General features: G+C 36.6%; 3 protein-coding genes across 6 annotated transcripts; 2 read left to right on the top strand and 1 right to left on the bottom strand.

Moving 5' to 3' along the window:
- The first annotated feature begins 415 nt into the window (after positions 1 to 415).
- Positions 416 to 2,018, top strand: LOC108485318 (peroxidase 51-like). Its single transcript, XM_017789140.2, has 3 exons — positions 416 to 936; positions 1,011 to 1,202; positions 1,269 to 2,018. The coding sequence occupies exons 1-3, from the start codon at positions 727 to 729 to the stop codon at positions 1,830 to 1,832; spliced, it is 966 nt and encodes a 321-aa protein (XP_017644629.1). The 5' UTR covers positions 416 to 726; the 3' UTR covers positions 1,833 to 2,018.
- Positions 2,019 to 2,590: 572 nt separating this feature from the next.
- Positions 2,591 to 3,858, top strand: LOC108486407 (peroxidase 55). The gene is made up of 3 exons (XM_017790459.2): positions 2,591 to 2,834; positions 2,918 to 3,109; positions 3,203 to 3,858. Exons 1-3 carry the CDS (start codon positions 2,628 to 2,630, stop codon positions 3,776 to 3,778), a joined length of 975 nt encoding a protein of 324 aa, XP_017645948.1. The 5' UTR covers positions 2,591 to 2,627; the 3' UTR covers positions 3,779 to 3,858.
- A 1,282-nt stretch (positions 3,859 to 5,140) lies between these two features.
- LOC108484729 (protein NUCLEAR FUSION DEFECTIVE 4) lies at positions 5,141 to 8,011 on the bottom strand. Of its 4 annotated transcripts, none has more exons than XM_017788656.2 (3): positions 7,192 to 8,011; positions 5,965 to 6,893; positions 5,141 to 5,896 (listed from the first exon to the last, which is right to left on the bottom strand). In XM_017788656.2, exons 1-3 carry the CDS (start codon positions 7,528 to 7,530, stop codon positions 5,389 to 5,391), a joined length of 1,776 nt encoding a protein of 591 aa, XP_017644145.1. In that variant the 5' UTR covers positions 7,531 to 8,011; the 3' UTR covers positions 5,141 to 5,388. The 4 variants fall into 4 exon arrangements, with proteins under 4 accessions (XP_017644145.1, XP_017644187.1, XP_052886846.1 ...); XM_017788698.2 differs by having other exon boundaries at positions 5,965 to 6,900; positions 7,192 to 7,317; XM_053030886.1 differs by lacking the exon at positions 7,192 to 8,011 and adding an exon at positions 7,035 to 7,176 and having other exon boundaries at positions 5,965 to 6,900.
- Positions 8,012 to 8,629: the final 618 nt, after the last annotated feature.

Genomic DNA, 8,629 nt, shown 5'->3' with positions numbered 1-8,629 from the left:
TGCAATATTATTTTATATTTATTAAATAATCGTATTTAGAATGATTTTTTGCTTTATATTTGGACATGATGAACAAGTAAATGATTAATGATGCATACGACTTAAGCAAGTGGGAAGGTGATTTTATATTTATATCCCACGTGAAATCTTAAACATTCTTCTTCGTACACTGATTTGTTGCTATGTCTCTTTCATACATAGCCACTAACTTGTAAGAAATTAATCTAAGCTTCTTTTCTAAATGTCTCCACTGTCATCTAAATTAATGCCACACCAATTCCACCTACCTAATTATTTTAATTTTTTTTCCATGATTTAGGTGAAAGGGAACTGCACAGAAATTTCCATCATCAATCTTATATTTGACTTAATCTTTGCTTTTAAACTATTTCCAATACCATTTTGAGGTGACTAATTCAACATTTTTATATATTTAGAAAATTATATATATTTTTTTAATCTGTGGGTGGAATGATAAAATACGAGTTAAGAAAATGGCTACTTCCAAGATTGATTAGGTATTCAAACTAAGAAAAAAAGGACTAGATTAAAGCATATATATATATATATTTAGGTATTGGATTTGAGGGATTTAGTATAGTTAGACCAAGTATTAGCCACCAAATTCCATGCATGCCTGACAGTTTCTTATTAAAAGTCTTGAAGTCTTGTATATATAAGAGTTAATTTCACACTTTCAGTCACGAACTAGAAGGCAGAAACAAAATGGAGGTAGTAAGGAGATGGTTGGTACTATTATCAATGGTTTTAATGATTATGCAGAGCGGAGAGGGGCAATTACTCGAAAATTTCTATGCTAATTCTTGTCCGAATCTGGAATCCATAGTTAGACAAGAAGTGTCGACGAAGTTCACCCAAACCTTCGTTACCATCCCTGCAACTCTCCGCTTGTTTTTCCACGATTGCTTTGTTGAGGTTAATTAGTAGTTTTTTGCTCTTAATTAATTATATGATATTTTTTGAAGTTACTAATGGATTTATTTTTGTAGGGATGTGATGCATCAGTGTTGATTTCATCGTCGAGTGGAGATGCCGAAAAGGATGCTAAAGATAATCTCTCCCTTGCCGGAGATGGATTCGACACGGTAATCAAGGCCAAACAAGCCGTTGAAGCGCAATGTCCTGGAGTTGTGTCTTGTGCTGATATTTTAGCTCTTGCTGCTCGTGAGGTTGTCGTCCTGGTAAGAAATAAATCGCAATGCTATTGCGATTATATTGCGTACTAACATATGTGAATATGATGTTAGGCTGGAGGTCCTTCATGGGAAGTAGAATTGGGACGTCGAGACGGACTTATATCGCAAGCATCAAGAGTAACCGGAAATCTACCGGAGCCTGAATTCAACCTTGATCAACTCAACACCCTTTTTGCTCGAAACAACCTTACCCAACTCGACATGATCGCGCTCTCAGGGGCCCATACTCTAGGCTTCTCGCACTGCGACCGGTTTTCGAGTCGTATATATTCGTCTTCTATAGATCCTACTTTGGACTCAAGCTATGCACAACAATTGATGGACGCTTGCCCTCAAAATGTAGATCCAAGCATTGCCATCAACATGGATCCTGAAACTCCACGAACTTTTGACAATGTGTACTATCAGAATCTAATAGGCGGGAAGGGCTTGTTTAGTTCGGACCAAGTGCTTAACACCGATCCAGATTCTGAACCAACAGTATCTGATTTTGCTACTAACCCTGGTAACTTTAATGCAGCTTTTATTACTGCAATGAGGAAACTTGGAAGGGTGGGTGTCAAAACTGGCAATGAAGGTGAAATAAGAATAGATTGTACAACATTTAACTCATGAAATTGGGGATGGTATTTGAAGGTCATCATACAGTATATGAAAAAGAATATCCTTGTAATTATTTCATTTTTGGTCCTTTGTGATGCTTGTCAATGCATGTAAAAGATAGGCATTGTTTTTGTAAATCAAACCAATAAAATGGGTTCAGTGTCACACTATGTTGAACATGTAAATTTTTGAGAGGCATATGCTTGATTTACAATAACAAGTAATAATTTAAAAACAATATCAATGATAAACACGCAGTTGACCATAACAGCAGCAATGAAATCAAAACCCAGATACATTACTCAATTAAACAACATGCTTACCGCAATAATGTTCCACTATATTATTGTATAGACTTTGGATTTTTTTTTATTGTCGCTTTCATCTCTAACTACAACCAAGGGAGGGTTATTCTATTTTATTCCAAGTCTGAACTATGAACTGATCTTACAATGAACCATGGGAAATGAAATTTAAAACGACGATGAATGTAGGTTATCTATATATGAAATAATTAGAAAATGTCAACTGAGGCAATAGAAGAGATTATCTTTCTTGTTGTTGGATACATGAACCAGAGAAAAGGACTGATTCAGGTCAAAGGGCTAAAATAACGTAGCTGCTTGCTTGATTGCTGAGTTAATAAATATTTATATGATTAGATTAAGTGAGTTATTAATCAAGCATCTTCTCCAACAGCTTACAAGGCCTTCATTTCTTTGTTTCTTCTTTATTTATATATTTTATGGACACCTCTTTAAGATATACATTGTTTGTGGAGGGACTGAAACTCTTGAAATTTGAGGAATGGCGGTGAGGACATGGTTGATGATATTGTTCCTAGTTTTCATGATGATGCAGAAGGGAAAGGGACAATTATTCGAGACATTTTACCGAACTAGCTGTCCGAAAGTGGAATCCATTGTAAGAAAAGTGGTCACCGAGAAGATTAACCAGACATTCGTCACAATTCCTGCCACCTTACGTCTGTTTTTCCATGATTGCTTTGTTGAGGTTGGTTCTCATTTTTCCCCTTCCGTAGCCTGTCTGGTTTAGCTTTTTTTACAAGATTTCCTTGTTTTGGTTTCGTTTTATAGGGTTGTGATGCATCAGTGTTGATATCTTCGCCGAATGGGGACGCCGAGAAGGATGCTCCGGATAATCTTTCGCTGGCCGGAGATGGATTCGATACGGTAATAAAAGCTAAGACGGAAGTCGAAAAAAGTTGCCCAAGAGTAGTCTCCTGTGCTGACATATTGACAATTGCTACTAGGGATGTTATAGAACTGGTAAGGAATGCCAAAGACTAAGACATTTATTGCACGACAAAACTGATCGATGTTCTAATAATTGTCTTTTATTATTATTATTGAAATTCCCAGGCCGGTGGCCCTTCATTCAAAGTAGAATTGGGACGACGTGATGGCCTTATTTCAAAGGCATCCAGGATAACTGGAAATCTACCAGACCCTAATTTCAATCTCACTCAACTCAACACCATGTTCGCCAAAAACAACCTTACACAAACTGATATGATTGCACTCTCAGGAGCTCATACTGTAGGCTTCTCTCATTGCAGTCGCTTCGCGAATCGGTTGTACTCGTTTTCTCCATCATCACCTGTCGATCCCAATCTCGATCCGACCTATGCACAGCAGTTAATGCAAGCTTGTCCTCAAAATGTTGACCCCAGAATCGCCATTAACATGGATCCTGCAACCCCACAAACATTTGATAACATGTATTTCCAGAATCTAGTTGCTAAGAAGGGGTTGTTTACTTCAGATGAAGTGCTCTTTACAAATAAAGCATCTCAAGCTACTGTGATTGATTTTGCTAACAACCCTGGTGATTTTAGTGGAGCTTTTGTTACAGCAATAAGGAAACTTGGAAGGGTGGGAGTCAAGACTGGTAATGCAGGACAGATAAGGGTTGACTGCACAGCCTTTAATTCTTGAATGGAAAATGAGGTTCAATAAGGGGCTATCATTGGACAACAAAATAAAAGTGACCCAAATTCTTTGTGTCTTCTCCTTCATATATTTTTTATAACAATAAAAAAGAATTAATTTCCATGTTATTGAGTTGTTAACATGCCATTGCCAACAACCTATCTTTGTATGTGTCTTTTGTCTGAGAAAGAAATGGATGTTTGCTTCCTTGTTTATGATAATTCTCAAAAAGTCAATATGTATTCCACCTCTAATTTTTTGTTGATCAAATTTCCCTAAAGGGATCCTGTTCTAAAAAGAAGTTTTTTCCTAAATGATTTTTGTTATTTGATTTCATGTTGAACACTTATTTGAGCACGAGATTAAAGTTTTGACAAATCAATATATGCATATTTAAGACAATACTTGTTATTGTGATTGGAAGAGAGATTGAGAGAACTTAATTTTTCATTATAATGAACTTATGTGCGTCAATGACACATAATTGTCACTGAAAACAAGTTTAGTGATGTTCATCAGGTTATTGACACCCGTGCATCGCACTTTTCTCTCAAGGATATTGGACAACTTCATTACTTTCTTGGTATTGCAGTGCTGACTTACACTAGTGGTGTATTATTGACTCAGAAAAAATATGTTTCAGATATGTTAAAGGAGGTAAACATGGCGAATTGCAAAAAGGTTTTAACTCCAATTACCATAGTCAACTTCTTTACCTCTTCCTCCAACTCTCAAGTTGACAGCTCTTTGTATCCGCGTATTATAGGCAAACTTCATTATCTAGCTTTCACACGTCCAGACATTTAGAGTGCTCATTATGCCATCTAGTTTTCCATAGCCGAATGAAGCATGTCACCATATACTTCTCCATTTTGTGCGAGAGCAAGTTGAAAGAAAACAACTTGAAATTCATCTTCATGCAGCTGATCAGATGGCCCTCGGAAAGCTATTGATGGGAACTTGTACAATTTGACCATCATAAAAGTTGCTACCAACTTGCGGGGCCATAATAGTGGCTGACTTGGGGTCTGTTTTATCAGTTAACAGCTTCTAGCTTTTTTGTATTTTAATTTCCTTCCCATCTTTATCTTCTGAGTTTGAAATTATTATTGTTTGCTACTCTCTTGAATGTTATTTTGTTGTTTAGATGATTGCTTGTTGAGATGTAACTCTATGTCTCATTCAATAATATGATTGAGTCACACTGTACATTCCAATTCTTTAACTCTCACAAAGGACGGTATATGTGAAGTTCTCCTAAAGGAAGAGGTTCTTTATTTGGTAGCTTGGTGCTTACCTTATTGTTGCTGTTGTGCATCTTCATATTGAACACTGATGGAGTGGACTCGGACACAAAATATCAGAAAATGAAAAACAAAAGTATCACTTGCATTCCTCACGGTCTCCATAAACAAGACTACAGTGGATGGTGTCAAAAACTTCAGCATCATATCAAGAGTCAATGTACACCAGATGAACACTCAAACCAGAATCTTTCACAAATGAATAGACTACAGTCAACTAGATTATATGGCAATATTAATATCACAAACTCCCCTACAAAAACACTATCGTAAAACGGATAAAATGTTCATAAAAGACCCTCCTATATCTCATCAAGTACGAGATTTTCCGTAAATGTTGGCATAAACAGTCTTGGTACGATTAACAAGTATTAAACTTAAAACACCTGCAATGATGCAGAATCCTGACATAATCATTGAAGTCAGAAAGAAGCATATAGAACCTTCACATTTAGGCGGTTCATCCACGGCAAACATCCCTGAGAATATAGAAACCGAAATCTGAGGTGGGATATGATGTTGATGAGCTTGCTTCTCTGCTTCACGGTCATAAATACTGCTAGCAATTACACCTGAGAAGATGAGTGAACCTGCAGGATTTGCCAGTGTGAGGAAGTTGTAGAGAGCCCCGAACTTTTTCAAACCAAACAACTCGGAGGCTGCTGCTGGCACAATTGCCCAGTGGGCGCCATAGCCAAGTCCTATCAACAGTGTACCAATATACATTGCTCCAGGCCATCCCATAGCAAAGAAAACATGGCCAACTGCCATAACAAGCTGGGCAACAGCCATAGCTATTGGCCTCGGATAAGCATAATCCCTAAATCACAGTGACAAGGTAAGAAAAATGAATCAGAAAACATTACTAAAGTTAATATCGGTATGTACCTCACAATGATCTCTGAGAAGTAACCACCACCAACACGACCGAGGAAGTTCCAAATGCTAATCATGGATACGAAAATATGAGTATTATCATACCCGAGAGACTGGCTCATCTGACCAAGATTATCTATCACGGTCAATCCCGAACCCGAACCTAATAGCAGAGAGAAAAAGATAAGCCACAAATCTGCTTTGATCAAAGCTTGCATCAACGTAAAGTCCTCCCCTCGATGAGGACCTCTCCTTCTTTTCACCCTTACAGCTCCTTCAGCAGCGGCTTGACATAGTTTTGCTTGCAACTGAGCAATTCGTTTATGCCTTTCCGATGCTGGAAGCAAGTCTACTTCCTTCGGTTTCTCATCTTCAACCTCACTGAATATTACTTCGTCCTGTTCGGATTTGCCTGCTTCTTGTTGCTCGGGCTTTGGTAAAAGAACCTCTTCAACAGCCAGATCTTTAGGTTCGTCGGAGAAACTCAATTTAACCGGAATAACTACCGGAACAACAAGAATCAAGAACAAAATCACTGTAAAAATTATGATTAAAGTGTGGCTTACATCAACAAGATCTTCCAAAAGCATCACCCCCATCAAGTAAGCTGCCAGTAGGAGGCATACACTATAAATAAACGTAAAACTTAGACCATCAGATGGCCTCACTTGTCTATGACCTCCAACAGGTCTAATTATGAACATTAGAGCAACAACAACCATCGCCGGTCCGACTGCAACCATGAATATCAAAGCCGCTTGATCTGGGAAGTTAATCATAGTGTATATCTGAGTCAAAATCGCGCCGCTCAAACCAGCAAAGCCTTTGAGTATTCCGACGACCGGACCTCGGCTTTTTGGAAAGTTTTGCACACAAGAAACCAAAGCAGCTGTATTGAAGTAGGTTTCTCCATTGTTTCCCACAAATATCAAGATGCACATCTGCATACTGAGGTGGATTAACAGTCTAACTATAGTGAGATGTTACTTTTGCAAACACTTGTGAAGATACAATAACTTTTGGACATAGTTGAAAGGGTTAGCTTGAAATTATTTTAGAAATAAAATAACAAAATCAATCACCTTAATTTTCCACCTCAAATCCACTTACATAATAACTTCTGGTTTTAGCAACAAATTTGGAGATTGAAAAGAGCAAAATTTACAAGTTAACACATGAGTATATAAAAGAATGGCCAAAAAAGAAGAAGAAGAAACAGAGGATCAAATCGATACTTACAGCCCATAAAGGCAAAACAGGAGCTCTTCCAGTAACAATCAACCAAACCCAACCATAACCAATAAGATTCTGCAAAGCACCAACGAGCAAAGCACCCCATAAAGGCAATATCTCAGATAAGCTTCCTGCTAAGAACCCAACACTATCACCAAGATCTTTAGCCACACCCAACTTTGAAAGCTGTCTTTGATTATAATTCAATGATCTCTTTATTACAGGTGATAAGCTACCAAATACATATCCAATACCAGCACAAGATTGTATCCATATTGCAGCCACAAAAACCAGCCATCTATTATTCACAAAAGCTTGAACCCTTTCTTTCAATTTTCCCATCATGTAGCAACAAAGAAGAAGAAGAAGCTATTGGGTTCAGCTCAATGTCATCAACCCAAAGCTATGAAAAAAAAAATGGGTTTTTAATAAAAAAACAGATCTTTTTAAAGACGAAAACTTTGTGGGGTAAGCATATGTTTATAACAAAACAACATCAAAGAGAACAAGTTGAAAGGTAATTATGATAAATTTGGTTACTTTTTGGGCCATCGGTCATGGGGTTAGAACAGATAGGTTTTGGCTGGTCTGTCCAGTGCTGGCATTTTTGCGTTACTTTTATGTTGGAATCCCGTTAATTCCGGACTCTTGTTCTATATATTTACGGGAAATGCCACTGTAATCAGCTGATTACCAAAATATGGAGAGAGACAAACGTCTGAAACTGTTTTGTATATACTTTTCTCTTCTTTTGCTTTGAGGTCCTGGGTGTTTTACTCGTGGTATTTTAAAGAAATTTCAAGTTTGAATCGGCCCCTAGCTTACGAATCTCGGGATAGGTTTGATTTAGCAGAAAATTTATATGTGATTAGCGTAAAAATAACAGTGAAGATGAAATATCACAATTCATTACTTATCTAAACCTACTTTTAGCTTAATTGTATTTCTTTTACATCTAAAGTTTTCCAATTTTGATCTCACCAATTGATTGAATTTTTGTTCCTACATTATAGTTATATTCGATACTTTCAACTCTTTCAAATTATAAACGGATAAAAACACTTGCAGTCATGACAACAAAAATTCATTATCAAAATTAGCCACTAGTACCATTTGGACTTCTAAAATTTAATTTATCTTTCCTTACTTTTACTTATTTGATTTAAAAATTAAAATTCAATTTAACTAATTTTTGTTAAATCTAAATATCCATATCAATTAAACTTTATATTTTAAATTAACCTTTAAATTAATAACGCCACATGTTTAAATCAACGAAAATTAATTAATAATGTTATCGATTGGACTAATTTTAAATAGTAAATCTCGGACTAAATTTAAAAGATGGAAAGAGTCTAAAGATAAGGGCATAATTAAACCGAAAGGAAACACAAGGGGTGCACGTTTAACATTATCATCCACCGCGATCATAAGAAATGGATGT

This window comes from Gossypium arboreum, chromosome 7 (genome assembly GCF_025698485.1).
Source record: "Gossypium arboreum isolate Shixiya-1 chromosome 7, ASM2569848v2, whole genome shotgun sequence".
Lineage (NCBI taxonomy): Eukaryota > Viridiplantae > Streptophyta > Magnoliopsida > Malvales > Malvaceae > Gossypium > Gossypium arboreum.
Note: the sequence above shows the minus strand (reverse complement) of the source record. Positions and strands in the feature narration are given on the sequence as shown.

What these genes read in the sequence shown, in the direction of transcription:
- LOC108485318 (XM_017789140.2), top strand. Translation starts at nt 727, where the DNA reads ATGGAGGTAGTAAGGAGATGGTTGGTACTATTATCAATGGTTTTAATG. An exon ending in TCCACGATTGCTTTGTTGAG is followed by an intron (nt 937 to 1,010) that starts GTTAATTAGTAG and finishes TTATTTTTGTAG; the next exon opens with GGATGTGATGCATCAGTGTT. An exon ending in CTCGTGAGGTTGTCGTCCTG is followed by an intron (nt 1,203 to 1,268) that starts GTAAGAAATAAA and finishes ATATGATGTTAG; the next exon opens with GCTGGAGGTCCTTCATGGGA.
- LOC108486407 (XM_017790459.2), top strand. Translation starts at nt 2,628, where the DNA reads ATGGCGGTGAGGACATGGTTGATGATATTGTTCCTAGTTTTCATGATG. An exon ending in TCCATGATTGCTTTGTTGAG is followed by an intron (nt 2,835 to 2,917) that starts GTTGGTTCTCAT and finishes TTCGTTTTATAG; the next exon opens with GGTTGTGATGCATCAGTGTT. An exon ending in CTAGGGATGTTATAGAACTG is followed by an intron (nt 3,110 to 3,202) that starts GTAAGGAATGCC and finishes TGAAATTCCCAG; the next exon opens with GCCGGTGGCCCTTCATTCAA.
- LOC108484729 (XM_017788656.2), bottom strand. Translation starts at nt 7,530, where the DNA reads ATGATGGGAAAATTGAAAGAAAGGGTTCAAGCTTTTGTGAATAATAGA. An exon ending in CTGTTTTGCCTTTATGGGCT is followed by an intron (nt 6,894 to 7,191) that starts GTAAGTATCGAT and finishes CTCAGTATGCAG; the next exon opens with ATGTGCATCTTGATATTTGT. An exon ending in TTCTCAGAGATCATTGTGAG is followed by an intron (nt 5,897 to 5,964) that starts GTACATACCGAT and finishes ACTGTGATTTAG; the next exon opens with GGATTATGCTTATCCGAGGC.